At 49.7% G+C, this 18,425-nt stretch overlaps 1 protein-coding gene across 1 annotated transcript in view; it reads left to right on the top strand.

Moving 5' to 3' along the window:
- The window catches only part of LOC131212043 (lachesin-like), a 34,020-nt gene extending 26,000 nt beyond the window's left edge, over positions 1-8,020 (top strand). The window contains exons 4-7 of the mRNA XM_058205766.1: positions 504-708; positions 922-1,070; positions 7,026-7,085; positions 7,836-8,020. Of these exons, the coding sequence (XP_058061749.1) occupies positions 504-708; positions 922-1,070; positions 7,026-7,085; positions 7,836-8,020 (599 nt within the window). The remainder of the gene's footprint in view (positions 1-503; positions 709-921; positions 1,071-7,025; positions 7,086-7,835) is intronic.
- The last annotated feature ends 10,405 nt before the right edge of the window (positions 8,021-18,425 follow it).

The following is an 18,425-nucleotide window of genomic DNA, read 5'->3' as shown; positions in this document are numbered from 1 at the left end:
GCCGAATCGAAGGACATTTCAAAGACGGAATGTTAGCCAAGGGATGCCGTTAGCTAATAGGCTCGCTGCTCTTTGGACCATGTAGCGAACCCCAATGGAACCCCCCGGGGGGGCGATCGCCCGAGGAGGCTTCGAGGCTTCAAAAGGAGCATTGCTTCGCCGTTGCTCGTCCACAAAACCAATTATTTTATCGGCTCCACCGGGTTCATTATTCCGGAAAATGAGCTCATCCTTCGAACAATGGAACCTTGTCGTCATCAAAAAGATCGAAAGATGGTACGAGCTGGGCCTGAGTGCCCAAAAACGGATAGCGTCGTAACTGGAGGCCGGGAATCTTGAAGCCGGTTGTAAATTTACGGCAACATTTTTGGGTGGCCACGAATCGGACCGACCCACCCACTTGCTGCCTGGCCATTAAGAATGGATGTGTATGTGTGCATGTACACTAACACTCGCCTCGCCTCTTTTTGTTGGCCTCTTTTTGCATATCCGCGCGTCACCAGTTGCACCGTCCGTACGTCCAACAAGTCAGCTGCTGGGGGCCCCGCTCGGCTCGGATGTGCAGCTCGAGTGCACAGTCGAGGCGAGCCCGACGCCCGTGTCCTACTGGCTCAAGGGTGGCCGCGTCCTGCCGAACAGCTTCGGCAGCCTAACGAACGGCAATTACGACCAGGCGGGCCTCACCCGACCGGAAATGCTGCTCGATGGGTAAGTTGGGCCCACCTTTTCGTTGCTACCTTCCTTTTTTTTTACGTTGGCCTGACCGGTGAGTGGGATAATTGATTTCTTCCGAGGCGCGACCTTCTGTTTCGGTTACTTTCTCACTATTATTTTTTCTTTGTTCCCGAACAGCCCATTAGCGGTCACGGCCACACAAGCAAGCGCGGGGACACTAATTTTCCATTTATGCTCTCTCGCCAGGCCCAAGTACGGGATCGCCGAGGAACGGCACGGGTTCCGGACCAACATGCGGCTCGTCGTGCGATCCTTCTCGCCGGCCGACGTCGGGACGTATCACTGCGTTAGCACCAACTCGCTGGGCCGCGCCGACGGTACCATGCGACTGTACGGTAAGTGTCGCGCACCCGTCGGATCATTCAGTCCCATTCGCCTGCAACAACAACCCAGTCTCCGGGTCACGCGCCAAATTGCATCGAATCGTGCGCGCCCCAAGGAACCCCACCGAAACGCAACCGGGACCCCATTAAATGATCAAATTTTGCAATTTTCCGCTTCGCAAGGTGGTCCACAGCGACGGATGTGGTTTTCCATTTCCCTCTCGGGCCACGGTTGGTTTTCCGCGAAGTAATTTCGTGTTGCCCCCACGGTGCCGTGTTTCGTCCTCGGCTTTACGATTATCGCTGTTTAATGGCCAAACCTGTTGTCTCGTGGCAGCGCCGCGAAAGGGAAGGCAGGTAAATTGATTGTTATCTCTCTCTTTCTTCCTTCGCTGTGGTGGTGGTAGGAATCGAAATGCCCTGTGCCCTGCCCTGCAGTAGACTGCGGTTGCATGCTGCAGGCAATTACGGTTACGTCGTCGTCCGGGGGATCCGGTACGAAGCGGCGCAAAAAACCTGTATATTGTTGTTTCGGCACCCTCGGCACAGGACTGTGGGGCTGTGTAAGTTGGTGCCAAACAAACTGCGGAGAGTAAACTGTGTTAAGGGTTGTCCAATTTTTTTTTTCTGGCAGGACGATAATGTGCGGATTATCGAACGAAAAAGGAGTCACGTTCAGTACTCGGATCTTTGCGTATCGATATTTTTTCTGTAAATTTCGGCGGGAACTGATGCTTTTGCAGCCCAATGTTGTCAGATCTAACGTTTGCAGTGTGTTTCGCAACGATCATAAGTCAGTCGACGAAAGGGAAATGTTGATGTTCAGGGGATTTACAAAAAACCTTTAGAATAAAGCATCCCCAAGGTAGAACGGTGATTAGTAAACAAATACGAATCGGTTCATTCTTTAATAAGAAGAGTCTTCTGTTCAGCATTGTCAAGGTTTTCAATCTAGAAATAATCACAGCAAATGCACCAAGAGGGAGACAGACGAATCAACGAGTCGACGAATGAGAGAGAGCTCCTTATTTAAATTAAAGTCATCTCCTGAGTCAGTTCTGAGAGATCCTTGGTGCTGGATCTTAAAAAAACGATGATACTGGTTGGAAACCCCCTTTTCGATCACGACTTAAGCCCGATTTGCAACCATTGAACTGTTGCACCGAGTAATGCGATCGTCACCTCTCTCGGATGGAAAATCACCCATCGAATGAAATTAAGAGCTCAATCCGCTTGTGTCCAACGTCACCCGTGTTGTCGACTAATCAATTAACTTCTCAGCACGCCAGAAGTTAACACGTCCAGAGCGTGTTGCATGCGAGGGGTAGGTCCTTTCCCATTGCACGGAGACAGCGAAAAAACCGTCATGTCAAACGCCGACGGTTAACCGTGATTGACGTAAATTATGATGCAGCCCGCTGCAGGGCCGGTGCAGGCCCGTAATTATCACTCAAGTTGGTAACGCACGCCATTCGACACGCAGCAGCAACGAGCTAGTCGCGAGCTTCCGTTTTACTGCGATGCGATGTCAATATAACAAATTAATTAACTTCGTCGCGAACGATGGGGGGTACCACATAAAATATGTTACCATCGTCAGCAGATATTAGGTTGATTTCGGGCGATGTTCGATCGTGGTTCGAGTTTGACCACTGGTGAAGTTGTGACAACAAAAAGAAATCCACCCATCATCAAATTACAACACAACGCGCGGATTGACAGGCTGATTAAAGGATCATCGCGAGGCCTCACGGCGGTCGCACTAAAAACAGACATAATGTTCTATGAATTATTAATTATGGTATCATCAAAGTTTGGCCCACAACCCTCACCCTAGGGCTGATGCCTTTTGCTACGGGCCCCCAAAGAGGCCCTCGATGTTGGGTTCCGAATGAAATGAATGCCAAGTTTCGTAGGAATTTGCCAAATGAAAACAAAAACGAGCACATAGAAGGAAAAACGAACAGAAAAATGTGTTCTTGTTTCATTCTTACAACGGACCTCATTTGCATGCGAGAATGTTGGTCACTTCGCCTGACTTTGCACGCTGGCGCATGGAAGTGGGCCACATCTTGCGGAATCCTTCCGGAGTTTTTTTTTCTTCTTCTCTTTTTTGGCACGTAAAATTGTATCGCCATATTTTTCTATCCTTTCCTCGTCGTCGCCATTGTCCTCTCTCTGCCCGATTTTTTCTACAAATCCGAAGGAAATTCGAGTTTTATACACTTTACGCCAGCCCTCAGGCAGGGCGGCTCAAGGAACTAAAGCATGAAAAATGGTTCCAAACTAACGGGTCGGAAGAAGGTGTGCGCAGTTGGGAAGGACACACACACAGTCATGCACATTTCCCAGAAACCGGTTTAGTGTCACTTTCTCACCTCTTTTTATTATTTAATCTCTACCTCGGCAGCGGAGCGCCCAACAGCAAAAAGGACCTATCCCGGCAAGATCTCGGCGTAGGGGAAAGGATTGGACCCACTGTAAAATGGGCGGAGGGTGTATGTGTGCCGGCATCGGCCGGCACAATGGGAAACGTGATTTGAATAGGAATCCAATAAAGCTTTAAGATTATGATGGATCGTTGGACGTAGGGCGTTGAGCGCGTTGCACACGTCTTCGATGGAAGCCGCCAATGTTGCGTAACGTAACAGGACAGGAAGTGGAACTGGACGCAGGGTGTAGGGTCCTCCGGTTGCCGCTGCCGACGTGTAGTTTTGTGGACTCACAAGTGAGATGATTACCGTCCGTTGGGTGTCCCATTTTTCTCTTACTTTGTTCGGACCCGAAGTTTGATTGAAATTTTACGTGAAATTTCCACAAAGTAATAGGAGACCATACGCGAACTTGCAAAGTATCGCTACGCCTTCGTAGATGGCGCCGTGAAATGGTCGGAATTCTAATATTTCATGTCACATTTTTTCACGAAATATTTCATGGCAGTGCTCCAAGAGGAAACTTCAACTCAACCGACTGATATCAATTACGCAGGCTAACCTTTTCTCTCGGTGTAACCAAATTTAAGTTATGGTTTACTAATGTTTACTTTACATATCGAAAACGTATTTTCGATACAAAATATGTGAACGGAAATATGTTTACTATCACATTTTATGGTCGCCACTGATCGTCGCTGATCGTTAGGTGGCTTTTTCTTGCCACAACCTGCATACGGAACAGGATGCTAATATTTTCCAGGTGCTACACCGAACCTGTACGTGATTTTGTCGGAGAAGAAAACCATCCAGTGCAGCCATCAGCCATCCGTAAAGAAAAGGTGGCTGCCGCTCAACTTGCTGCACGGCTTCAGTTCACCCGAAACCTAAAGAAGCGAACGTGGGAAACGTGCTTCAGGCCAAAGTGCAATTGCCGTGTGCATGGCCAATGGTTCGAAGCGCAGTCTGCGTAACGAAGGTGGTCTGACGCTCAAGATGCACTTGCAGGCAGGCGCCAAAGAACGGAAGCGAATCAAATCTCAGATCTTCGGCTGCGAAATAATAGGAGATTGCGATGAACCGGACGAATCGGAAGAGCTGTGGCTGCCGGGGCCCAATCATCACGTTTCGTGCTTTCGCGAAGTGCACCACCACTGTTATGACTATTATCGCTATTATTATTGTTATTGGAAAATAACTGCAATCATGGAAATGCAAACAATGTTTATCTTTGACGCTCGAGCGAACACCACAATAATGTTTACTTGCACTTTTGGGTCTCGTAGAAAAGCTTCTCGGACCAATAACACCGGCTGATAAGGGGTGGCACCAGCATCGTCCTAAAGTGATGCAGAATTACTCGGGAATCTTCGGAGGAAAACAATCAATTAGTGATTCCACCACAAAGCCGGAACCCTTTGACGCCGGTCCAGGTTTCAATTTCTGTTTTCCCGGCACACCTCGGATCGGATCACCAGATAAACCGTCGGGCCGGGCGTGGCCGCGAGCCACCCATTTCAATTGTTGACTTCCCAGCATCCCAGGCATCGTCAGGCACTGAGCCCGTCGTGACACCGATTGAAGGCACATAATTAACGCTCGGCAGCCGGAGCTGGGAGAGGAGTTGAAATTTTTAATCTCCCTCCTTAAGCCCCGCCGGGGCTTGCCGGTGGCTAATTATATTTCACGGTTTTCGCAGGGTGCAAATTGGTGTGCTCACGGCCTTTGAAGATCCCCGGCTCACGGATCCGGATTTGTTTGCGGCGCTCCGTCCGCAACAACCGCGGAACGCCATTGAGCAGCGATGGAGCGTAACGTGGGCCCGACCCGATTTCGTGTTTCGGATTATGACTGCCAGCCAACTAATGCCCGTGATGATGAAGAGATCGAAAGAGCCGATTTGGTGATTGGATGCACCAAAAATGGCGTCCGCAAAGTGTCGCGAAAATGAGCTGCCTCTCTAATTGTACAGCTCCGCGTTGATGGGGGCAACCGATGAGGCAGTAAAAAATTTACCCTTTAACTGAACACAAATGGCCTGGGGGACGTACCGAAGACTGTGGACCCCTTTTTACAGCCCGTTGCAACGGGCACCGAGCGCACACTGATTCGACACGGACGACCGATGGATCGGACGGATCGAAACTGTCGCACCGAACTCGTCCCGTCAGGTGACGGACCGAACGAGGCGGGAAAAGAATTTGAATCCTTTCCCATCGCAAAAGTATCGCGCCACGAGTGGCACGAAGAATGCTAATTAGACTTTTTTTTCCATTCACCCAAACGCCCCGTTTTGGTCCGAGTCACATTCTCGGACTACGATTTACGACCGGATCCCGCGTCGGAATCTATTCATCGACTGGCAGGACGCGCACGACTGAATTGCAATATTTCGCAATTGTCGTCACCGTTTGCGCCGGAATTCGGGCCCGACTGTCAACCGGAGAGGATGACGCGCGAAAATGGAACCCCTCAGCTACGCATTCTGGCCCAGCCCTGGCTACCGAAGCAAAGAGCTGTTGGATGTTGGGTTGCCGCTCGGCTCGATGAATCGGAGCCATTACGCGGCCAGGCCAGCTGCTCAACTGGAAAAGAGCATTAGCTCATCAGGTCGCAGCGCGCGGCCCGGCACTTTGGGACATTACGCCCGAACAACATCATTATGTGGGCCTTCGACGCCGGGTGGCTGGTTGAGGAGGGCCCACCACTGCCCTCTTTCGGTGGGCATCAGTTCGTCAACGGCAACATAATCATCCAACCCAGCCCAACAAGGCACAAGGTGGCGATGGTGTGGCGTTCATTGTTGCATCAACGGCTCAATACCGACCGGAAGGAAGGAAGGACCAAAGGAAGCCACACAAGCCGGCCGATGACAGCAAAAAAAAGCAAACAAATAAAGCTTGTTGTAGGAAGGAAAAAACGCACGAGGAAAATCCCATTTCCATCACCATCAAAGCAGGACGGCCGTCGAGATATCCGGTCGTTTGGTCGTTTCGGAATGGATTTAGCACGCTCCGTTTCGAGTTTCGGGGGTTTTGCTCTCTTTTTCGGACTTCCTTTTTTGCGTTCTCTCTCGCTCGCTCTCGCTCTCTCGCTCTCTCTCTCTCTCGTTTTTCATCGGCCTAATTGTGACGTTTCGACGAGATGACAGCCGCGCACACTGACAGCAGCGCGGCACCCGAAAACAAAAAAGCGTCTCGATGGCGGGCCTACTCGATGCGATGGCGACCGATTTTTTGTTACCGAGAAACCCAAATTGACGCATTCGGTGCGGTCTTCGCGATGCGTTGTTGGCACTTTTACGATTTTATGTTTCCATTTTCTTCCACGTGGCATTTTTTGGCGCAAAAAAGGGGGGAAAAGGGTGGCCACCGAAAGACGGGTCCATCGGGGTGATCGTTTCCGGAGCGTCGACAGAACTCGCGATGGGAGGGGTTTTGATTTCTCTTTCATCTTTCGTTCTCTCTCGCTGCCCATTCGGCCGCGTATTTATCTTTCACCCACGTTCACCATCTTCTTGTTTTCTAATTGACAGAAATAAAAATTCATCCGGGCGGTGTGCCAACATCCGACGATATAAAAAATTACATCGGAGGTAAGTGTTGCCGGGCGGGCGTGTGATGTGTCGGGCGTGCTCCGGCGGGCGGGTGCCATTATCGTTTCCGGGCGGCCGTTCCACGCCACGGCACCCGCGGCATGTGTAATGAAGCGATGGAGCATAATGTTGATGAGAGACACTTGGCCGTTTAGCTTCGTTCCCGCGGCTCGGATTTCGGATTAAATTGTAACGATCTGTGCGCGAAAATATTCGCACTTCAAACGCAACGGCTTTTTGCGTGCCGGTGGTTGAACCGTTCGGTGTGCTGCTAAATGTCACGGCCGCAGACTGGCACGTTGGCACGGTTCAAGTGACACGGCAGTTTCGTGTGAATCACAGCAAATGGGGCGAGTTTGGAAGATGATCATGAGTCATTCGATAGGCAGAGCGTAGGCGTTCGAGGCGTTTGCTGTGGGCAAAGTTCGATGTCGATAAATTTGACAATTTGTTCAATATTTGAACAATATTATAATGAAATTTCCCGAGAACATTGCTTCATTACTTTGACCTTAACTCATGCTACGATCAATAAAAAATTACTTTGATTGCATAAAAATAATTAAATTACTAAATTGACAAAGACGTCTCATGATTGCAAGCTAGTGCAGGTTGATCGTACTTTTCTTCGGCACTTTAAAAGGAAGCCCCAGGAAGTCCGACATCTTATGCAATTTATAAACGCCCACAAACACCGCTTTTAATTCTCGTCCTGTCCTGTTCTGTTTACTTCTGTCCACCACACTCTAGGGCTCGCGGAAGCGGCCCGTGGCCGTGGCAATTCCGCCAGTGGCTCCTCGCTACACATAGGCACGGGAACGTGGCATCCGCTGTTGCTGCTGTCGCTGATGATGATTACGATACTGTCCATGGCCCCGGGACGGACGATAAGGACGAACGTTTCCGGAGGCCACAGCCCTGTCAGCAGCAGATGACACCCTCTCCGGGTGCCCGCCGGTGCGTGATGCCGCTTCAAAGGAAGCTGCTGGCCACCACCCCGCACCACCGTCCGCCGTGCACCGGAGATGTACCTACTTGCGGACGGTCACGATTGCGACGACGGTGACGGTGACGCGCAGATGGGCTGATTCGCGATTATCACGGTGACAATTAGGCTGATCAAAATTTATCCAAACAATAATAGTTGCTAAGAGAAACTGACGAAGGGCCACGGAGACACGTGGAGAGCGTAAGGCGTAATGTTCCCGTTTTGATCGTTTGCAAGACCCGTGGGAAGCGAATGGGAAAAAAGCGTTGTAAAAATTCCCCTTCTAGATCGACGGCCGGTTGTCGAACTTTCGGAAAGTTGCCAGCACTTGCACGAGAGCCCACGAGTTTCGCGAGAACATGTTTTCACTGCGTGGCCAAGAGTTGGCAATCGGTTGAAGTTTCTTTTCGTAAAAATGTACGACTCTTCGAATCCGGCTTCGAAAAGATTCAATATCGTCGTGAACGTGTAAGTAGAACCTTCGAACCATTTTCTTTATTTTCAAGCCATAGACACCAGGGAGCCATTGATCCATTCTAGTTGCCCGTTTTTTGGAATAATCGTCCCGATCCCGAGGACCGGGCGCCTCCACCGTCGAGTACCAGGCGCCTCCATTTGCGAAGGAAACTCTCTCTCTCTCTCCGTCTCTCGGGCCGGAAAAAGTTTCTGAATGATGCTAAACTGTGAATCAAATTTAATTGCAGTGTACGTCCTGCAAAGCTGCCGTTAAACTGTGTAACGTACTGCCCTCTTACGACCCACCTCTCTCTTCCGCACCGGGTCCTGGGTACTGGGTACTGTTACGTCGGATCGACGGAACGGACCCAACGGCAAGGGCTAAACTTTGCCCACGTTTTTACGTGATTGTGCCGAGGCCAAGGGGTCGTGTGAAAAAGGGAAAACTTTCTCCCTCAACTCGACACCTCTTGATCCGGGCTGGCACACTTCATGATGGAAATTGATGACAACCCGTCGATCGAAAGGCGGGCGGGTACCATCGGTCCCTGTCGGATTTATTAAAAACCTGTGCAGTGCACTCCATAAATTAAACCAGGACGAGACGAGGGTGACGGCCCTGTCTCTGCGGTCTTGATGGCGAATGGTCACGCGAGAAGTCGATGAATCGGCTCTGTTATGGGTTCCTCTTTCAGCGTGTCTTGGCTCATCTCATGTGTGATCTTTTGTGAGCCCAGGGCAAAATTACAGCAACAAAAAAGGACACACTTCCCTTAGAATAGCGCTCGGTGTAAATAGCTCCGGATCAGCTCCGATTCTCGATCGGGCGAAAGAAAACCAGTCGCAGGGCTTCTGCTTTATGTTCTCCATTTGTAACGTTCTCCACTGCATGCCTTTATTTACGATGATTATTTTTATTACTTTTTGTGAGGTCCCACGAATTCCACACTAGGCCATAAACAAATTTGGCGCATCGTTTACTGTGTGCATACATAACACATTGGTCAATAATTTGCGGGATGCCTAGCACCATTTGCTATACCAACAGCATTAGCGCCCATGATTCTTGATCAAAAGCCCACAGTGCGTGGTTCTATACAGGGCTACCCACTGGGGGAAACTAATTGCTATCGGTCGTTAATTAATTGCTGTTTAACAAGCGAAAAGTAAATTTAAGTTTAACTGAGCTCTGGTTTGAAGCACAGACCATTGGAAGCAATTGACCCGCTAGCCTTTTTGGTTGGGGCTTAGTGCCCTTCTGATTCTTGAAAGCGGTTCATTCAAAACACCTACCACGAAGTTTCGTAAAGTTGTCCCTTATTTCCGTTCGAAGCTTGATAGTCCCGCGATTTATTAACCGATATGCTACCCTACCGGAAGGGTCTGCCGATTCCGACAGTACTAAACGTCCGAAACCAGATTCACCACGACAAAAAACAAGGCGAGGGAAATCCGAAAATGAACGACACAACGCAACGATGCAGCAGCTGCATTTTTCCCCGAACACGCGGATCGCGCACAGGAAACTGCAACAACCCCAAAACATGAGCAGGGCACCCCGAAAGGCCCGAAAGTAGGTGGGAAAAAAAGAACGAGAGCCGGTCCGGTCCGACGGTGGCGCATAATTTATGACTGAATTTAATTCGAAGGGCAAGTAATTAATTATGAAAATTAATGATCCAACCCGTCTCGCCCGTGCCCGATCTCGGCACGTTCCAATCTCTCCGGGTGGGGCGGCTACTTGAGTCCTTGGGCCTCGGGTTCTGGAGCCAGCGTATTTCAATCTTCACCGTGCACCCTTCTCCAGGCTGGCTGGCCTGGATCAATTTGTGAAACAATTTTGTTGTGCGTTGTTTTTTGTGTTTGAATCTGTTAACCACCTTTTTTATCGTGTTCCGTTTCGCTTGAACCCTTTCTTGCTTATCGAATGCGCACTGCACACGCTTCGGCCCGGGGTCGCCGAGGTTCCCGACATTGTTGGATCGGATCGGTGCTTCGAGCAAAAACGGGGAAAGAAAATAATCAGCAAACGCGAAACATTTGTTTCTGTTGTTTTCCCATTTTCTTTTTTTAAACACACCCGCTTCAGTTTTTCCGGAAAGCGAAAACCGTTTCAATATGAGTGGCCAATCGAAAGTGGGCTACCGTTTGGCCGCGGGTCAGTCAATCAGGACGTGTGTAAGTGCTCATTATGAACTGCGGCGAACGATTGTTTGGTGACTTAATTTTATTTCAATTGCCCAGTTTGGTTCGTGTGTTGGCTTACCACCGTTTCTGTATCATAAACCCTTGGCGTATCCTGTGCTGTCTGCAACCCTGTCTGGGTATGGCAGGGTATGTGTTTTAGCAAAAATAGTGTTAAAGAAGCGAAAAGAAGTCAGCGACCATCCACAAGACGCTGTGATGGTTGATGGGAACGGAGAAAAAAACGTAAAAAACTAGGCTAAGTAAAAAGAGAACAGAAATATCAATGAAACAATAAAACAAATCAAGAAAACCGAAAACACAAAACAAAACGAGTGAGTGAGCGAAATAGAAATGATCTAGCAGAAAACTAATATAAATAAGTGAAAGGGAGAGAGAGAGAGAGAAACGTGATTAAAAAGGTTACAGTGCAAAAGAAGCTCGATATGATCGAACTTCGATGCCAGGAGACGGAAATCAGAATGGAAAACCCACACAGACACACTAGCATAATCATTAAACGAAATCGATGCGAAAGAAAGCGACGTATCAGATCGCGCGTGACGCGATCACTCGCGATCACCCGGCCGATGTAGGACTGTAAGGACGCTCTGCTCTGTACATATTGCATAAAGAAAGTGTTATAAAACCTAAGAAGGCAAAATAAAACAAAATCATGTCAAACAACGTCAAACAACCCCGCGGCAGTTATTTCCGGAGAAAAGGCAGATCCCAACCCCGGTGGCCCAGTTCTATGGTGAGTTAAACGGAGGCAACACCCCGAAACCAATCGGAATCCTGGATCGGGGGAGGGTTAACCGATCGGGCACGGGTCACCACCACTCGAAACGCGGCCGTCCGATTTGTGGCATTGATAAATGGAACCGGCCCGACGCCGTTCCGGCCGTTCAAAAAGCCGTCCGGACGACGGCCCGGAACGTCGCCGACGAAGATGACAATCCTTGCTCCATCCGGGTTGATAATCTGCTCGCTCGCCGTCGCCGTCAAATGACCGGTACCGGTCCTGGCCCCGTGTACACACAACCCGAACCATGCCGAATCCCGGCATTGACAGCACACGGCACCAAAGTTTGTCTTCACGGCGTGGAGTTTACCTTTTTTTCGGTGCTTCCTCGCCCAAACGGGCCCTGTCCGCCTGTCAGTCACAGTCGGAAATCCTCACGAACTCCCCTTGGGTTGGGTTCTATCTCTCTGCCGGTTCCGTTCCTTTTTTTCGCTAACCCGCCGTGGGAAAAGCTTAGCCCGTCAGCGTCCTCGCACCGAGCCGTGGGAGGCGGCCGAACTTTGCTGACCTCACTGGCTCGGCTGACCTCCTGGGCCCGGCTGCTGTGAGCTTTGCGCGAATGTCAGACGTCAGACCGGAAGCCACAGGCACACAGGCACACAGGCCACCGGTCGGCGGATACTATTTCAATCTCATCACGGACTCAGCGAGCGCACAGCATAGCGCAAGTTTCCGGCCAAGTCGACCCGGAAAAGAACGGACATAATCTCCTGTGTCTATTGTCTGCCATTTTGATATGCACTTTTATCACTCCTCATCTCTCGCTTGCTTCGGTTGCCCCGCGTTCCTTTCCATGGTAACTCGGGCGCATCCTGTGACAGCGGCAGTGACAGTTGACAGCGTGGCGCGCGCGTAACACGATCAAATCGCCGCCGTCGTAGTAGTAGTATCAAGCCGTCAAACCGAACGCAACCGAAACGTCAAACGTCAAGTTAGTCACGTTTAGGTTCATTTCACTTTGGGTGGTGGCTCAAATCGTTTCACAAAAAAGTGGAGTCGAATATCGAGCACTCTACGATGGCGACCGTGACATAAAAAAGAACAACAATGTGGCCGAACAGACGTGGTTTGACAGCATCCCGTTGGTGGGTCCCACGGGAACCGTGCAGCGTTGCTGAGCTGGGTACAGAGGTTTTTTTTGTCCCTTTGCTCCCGTTTTTATTTCTCCCTGTCGATACCAAAATAACTGGGATTTAAACCTCGCACTCTCTCTATCTCACTCTCTCTCTCTCTCTCTCTCTCTCTCTCTCTCTCTCTCTCTCTCTCTCTCTCTCTCTCTCTCTCTCTCTCTCTCTCTCTCTCTCTCTCTCTCTCTCTCTCTCTCTCTCTCTCTTTCACTCTTTCGGATCAACCATCGGTTGGGTGGAGAAGACTTTCGAGTGGTGAATAATTTACACACCGACCAGCCGGAATGGTGGCGAAACTGACGACGTTAAAAGTTTTATGACGGCCAGAACTTTCCACTAGGAGTTGTGAGCAAACCACGGTTAAGCGAAGTGCAACCGTCTGTCAACTGGAATCCGGCACCTAAACTCGGATTGCTCCGCCACCGAGGGTGCAGTTTTATGAAGACGAGCGGTCACTGATTTGGCGCTTAAAGTCGGAGTCACTGATTCACTCAAAATGGGAAGTTAAATTGGATTTAAAGTCATTGGCTCGTGCACTCGTGCAGCAAGCTCGTGCACTGCAAGTGCATTCCTTCGGATGCAAGAATCGAGTGCTGTCAAACGGACCTCGGCCTCATATTTCGACAAACATATCTAGCTCCCGGCACTCCCGGCACTCCCGGAACTCTGGCCAAACTATCGGTTCCAATTCGCTGTGTATTCCCTCGTCAGCAAGACGGCTTCTGCTCCGATGCCCATAATGTCTGTCCGACTTTAAATGAAAATGTCCTGACCGTCCTAGTCGTCGTCCGGCCGAGTGTGGCCGAATTAAGTTAGCATTCGCAACACACACTCCCCGAAACTGCATCCCGTCGGCGGGGCCTCTAAAATATCGATTACGCCTCACATCATAATGTGCTGTTAACGTGTGAGCGACCGAAGGAACGTGTGTCCAGTCGAGCGAACGGATCCAGCGGTTCCTTCTCCGTACACACGGCACACGGACACGGACCTTCGAGATAGTATCGAGACCCGGTCGGTCAGGGGGTGGCCGAAAAAACCGAGGTTAAGCCCGGGGAATCAACAGTTTGTTGACGACCAACCCGGTCGAGGATACCGGAGAGTTAGTGGTCCGAGCTGCCAAGCAACAGTTGCCAGCTACGTCGGGCCAGCGTTTGGCCGCCCCGATTGTTGGTCAGTTTCCCGTTGGCAGAGTTCAATAATTAGATAAGGCAACTTTTGCACCGGCCACCGAATCCGGCCGTTGGTATCCTTCGGTTGGCCCAGCGCTTCCCGGTCGTTTCGGAAAGAGCAGCAAATTCGAAGCATCGAATCGGAACAATCTTTCAAAAACCGAGTCCGTACCGTTGGCCTCGCTCACGCTGTACAGGATACGTTGATTGGGTTTGTTTGGCACACAGATACCCCAGAGTGAAAATCGTACAATTAGCCGTTCCCCACCGGGGAGGCTAGCGAAGGTTCTTCGAATAGGTTCACCGAAGCGGAAATGACGTTCGACATTAACACTCTAGCAACTCCGGGCCTCCGGGTGGAATAGACAAAATGCAAATGGCCATTTTGCCCGGCGCAACCCCCCGCCCGGGCCCGTCTACGCTCGACGAGACACTCTGATCCCATTATTTCATCGTTCATCAGCAGCGGGCGAAGAAAAGGAAAGCGGGATTGGAGCAGAAGACGAGCACGGCACCAGGACGGCGACCGTGGCGCATTAAATATAAATGTCAAATCTAAACCCCGAGATTGCCGGGACACACTAAAACACCCTTCACCCGTCTCTCCAGGAGTGATGATACGAGCTGTCAAAAGCCATCCGCTCTGGGGGCTTCCATCTTCATCATCGTACTCCTTTCGTCATCGTCATCGTCGTCATTGTTTGACGCACACGATCGTCGTTCCAGTTCCAATGGACAAGAAAGCCGTATCTCAGCCGTATCCTTATCCGGTTGTTATCCTTTCTCGCACAGCGTTAAATCCGGACTCGGAATCGACGGCTCGTGCTTGGAAGCGACCTTTGTGACATTTTGGCCCCAGACCAAAGTTTGTGGTTCTCATCCAAAACACAGCACTAGAACCCACCTTTCTCGGGGAGTTCCGCTAAATGCTTACAAAAGGTTTGCCAATTTCGTGGATTCCGTATCAAACTCCGGTTTCGGTGAAACTCTCAGGTTTTTGCTGTACAAACCTGTACAAACACTCGTGTCGCACCATCCTCCGGTGGGGAAGGCCCCCCAATTCTACGAACCGCATCATAACGGAGATTTATCGCCCTTTTTGACAATATTTGAATAAAATATTATCACACACCCGAACACCGAGGACGGCAGCGACATACCGGTGATGGTGACCTTACGACACACACCGGCCGACGACGTAAGAAATTGCCATCGAACCGACACATGCGCCTGGTGTGCTCCTTTATTGAGGAGGACACGGCTATCTGATGGAGGTTATGATGGCTGAGGTGGCGAGAGAAGACCTCCCGCCGGAGTCTAGCCTTGCGGGATGTGTGAAAAGCATATGAAGATAAAAATTTGATGGATAGTCCGTCGTCCGTCGTCAGCGGGGTTCTGCTACGTCTTAATATCGAAGGCGTGTGTACGGTGTCGACTCGACTTCCTGCGTGAGGTGAAACCATACTCCAGCTCGGTTCCTCTCCCAGTTGACCATTGACACCCGAGTGCGGACAGGCTGATGATAAGTCTCCGATAAAGGGCTACCTTGATGAAGTTTTGTGTACGTCCAACTAATCCTTCATTCAAGAACCGAGGGCCGGAACCCGTTGTGCTCTGGCACTGGCAAAGGGGTTTGCCGAAAATGAATTATGCATTAAATTCACACCTTCGCCACGCCACCGTTGAACCCCCCGTCGGGTGGTGCCCGAAACCCCCGCTTATTGGATCGATAAATATTTGTTTCAAATCCAGCACCTTCGGAACCGAAGAAGGAATCGAAGTCATCGGCAAGGGACCGGAACGGAAATGAAGTGGACCAACCCGGGAACCCGGAACGAAGGGGACTCGGTTTGAAAGAAATTAGAGCGACCGATTAGGGCCTGAATCGAATCAACCCGCCGGACCCAGGACCTGGAGTTTGAAGAATGGCCCGGCTTGGGGCTAACGTTTTTCCGCAAACATACGTGTGTTCCGGTTGATTAAGTGCTGGTCTCGAGCGTGTTACTTCTCAAGATGGCCGGAGATTGCCGGAGGGCGCCCGGGAAAGATCAATGGCCGACAGGACACACAAGCCGGAGCCCACGCCCGGAGCCGAAGAAAGTTCAACTTCAAGTTGGGCAAATATTTGTTGCGGGCACACACGTGGCACTGTTGCGAAAGCACACATACCAAGCACTTAAGAGATTATTCAGAGATTTGTTTCATCTTCGTATGATGATTATTTAATTCAATCAACGAATTAGAAGCCCCTTCCGGTGGAGCTCGGAGCCATCTTCGATCGGCGGAAGAAGAATCAATGTGTTTGAGCTTTCCAACGCCTACTTTGCTTGCCTTCACAGACAGTACTATAACTTTGAGCCTTGCGCTTTGCTGTACGGCACGGGGCAAAACAATAGCTCAAGTTGCAGAAATTCCTACGCCTTCGGGCTCCATTAGTTGGTTTCGTTGGTGGAAAACTAAAAAGCTTTTTCGTGTCCCATCAGGTCAGCTTCTGAAGGCAAGCTTTCAGCTAGTGTGTACGTATGGCCACAACTTTTCATCGAATCATAGGCAAACAAACACTTTCAATATTCTGCATGAGACGCGTACAAAAGCGAACGCTCGTTACATACCAAAACATACGTGAGTGGTGGATGTAAATAAAACACCAGAGTGGATCGCGAATAAACGACAATAAGTGTCCGATATTAATAAGCCACGCGTCAAGCTTCGTTGGTTTTCAATTTATTATTCGGTTCGATTCGATTTATTCCCCAACGAGCCACGCCACCGGCCACGCCACTTAATGAAATCAAACGAAAATGGACCACTTGTTGTAAAGCACCACACTTCCCTCTGCGGCCGGCATGATACCTGAATAAGCGAGTAAATAATCGATCCCCATGCACACCGGCTTCGACCGGAAACGGGTTCCCTTTTTACATGCTCCCTTTCTGGTGGGGTTACAATTGCTCTCCAGTGACGATTCGGCTCCGCCAGATATCCGGATAATTAATTAATTCTATTTTTTGACAAAATACTGAATAAAAGGCGCGCAAGAGGACTTGCTCGAAAATGATGATGATTTACTCTCCGTTTCTTTGCCGCCTCCCAAAGTTCGAGAAGTTGCGTGCCGAGAGACGGAACCACACTCCATTTAATTTCCCTTCCGGCCCGTTTCGATTCGATTCGGCACCACACTGAAATCCCCCCATACTGGAAACAAATCAAAATTAGACCAAGTGTGAAACGATGATACGCTAGTTGCACTTCCGGCCAAACCCGTTGATCCGTGGACCGGAAGAGCGGCCAGCAAGCCGTAACCATGCGTAACGCAATCAAGCTGTGCGAACACTTCCGGCCGCCGTAGCCGGTAAGACTGTTTGCACCGGAGCTACGAAACGCTTAGGTCGCTCTCACCGGAACTCCGTCGGCAGCTTTGCTCAGGTCGGTGTCTCAATTGTCGCGTGCATTGATCATCTGCGCGTCGATACGCCGATTCCGTGAATTTATGAGGCACATTTAAGCTCCGCCATAAATCACAGTGGCCAGGAGCACATAAAAAATAACACGGCTTTCGATTGCTGCACAGATGGCTAACCGTTATCGGGTGCTGCGGGTTGCACATGACCCACTTGTTTCACTTTTATACGCTGCGTTCGAAGCCGCCGGAGAGCACTTTTTGCGTTTGCGAGTTATCTCTAAAACCACACATTAAGGGCCACGGAATTGGCCCTTTATCCTTTCTCTTCGGCTAACTAGCCTACGCAGAAAAAAATGGTGCCTTTCGATTCTCCCCTCGGATTTACCTTCGTCACTCAGGTAGATCGTAGCATAAATTACCGTAATATGAATTTATTGCGCGTAATGTATGCAATTTTGCGAACCTTCTGCCCTTCTGGGCCCATTTTATGGGACAGAAAAGATTCGTTACGAATTTGTAGGCATCGGGGAGACCGATTGCCTGGACCAGACAGGATGGAAAGTTTTTTTCAGCGAATCCACTATTGGACCCACTGGTGGGAACTGAATATGGGCTGGTTTCCCGGGCTCATATTCATAACTCAATATGCGACGAAAGAATCAGAGGCATTCATCTTCTATAGACTGTGGACGCTTCGTATGGTATAGTTTCTTGATACAAAATATGTTTTAATTGAACATATGACGAACAATGCTCTCCAATCTAGAGGAAATTCATTTGGAAATCGAAAAATGTGAAATCAATTGGTTGGAATAATTCCGAAAACTGAGCAGCACTGCAAACCAAAAGAAACAATTAAACAATTCAATGTAGTCACATTTGAAATTAGTTTTATGTATATAGATTAATAACCATGATAAAAAGACAAATGCAGTTTGGCTACTGAACAGTTCATCGTTTCATTGTTTAAATTTGAATTGTGAAAAGTGTGAAAAGTGTGAAAAGTGTCATCTGTTGAGGAAAAGTTAAACCAATTAACAGATGGCGCTGCTCGATAACGCTGCCCATTTAGCTTGGAGACAAACCGGCTGTGGGGCTTTCGTTAAATTTCCTGACCAGTTTGACATTTCGTTGAGTGAGTTGTTTATGTTTACACGTTTCTGTTGACGGTGGAGTCGCAGAATCCGTAAACGCCAAATCGGAGA

This window comes from Anopheles bellator, chromosome 2 (genome assembly GCF_943735745.2).
Source record: "Anopheles bellator chromosome 2, idAnoBellAS_SP24_06.2, whole genome shotgun sequence".
Taxonomy (NCBI): Eukaryota; Metazoa; Arthropoda; class Insecta; order Diptera; family Culicidae; genus Anopheles; species Anopheles bellator.
Note: the sequence above shows the minus strand (reverse complement) of the source record. Positions and strands in the feature narration are given on the sequence as shown.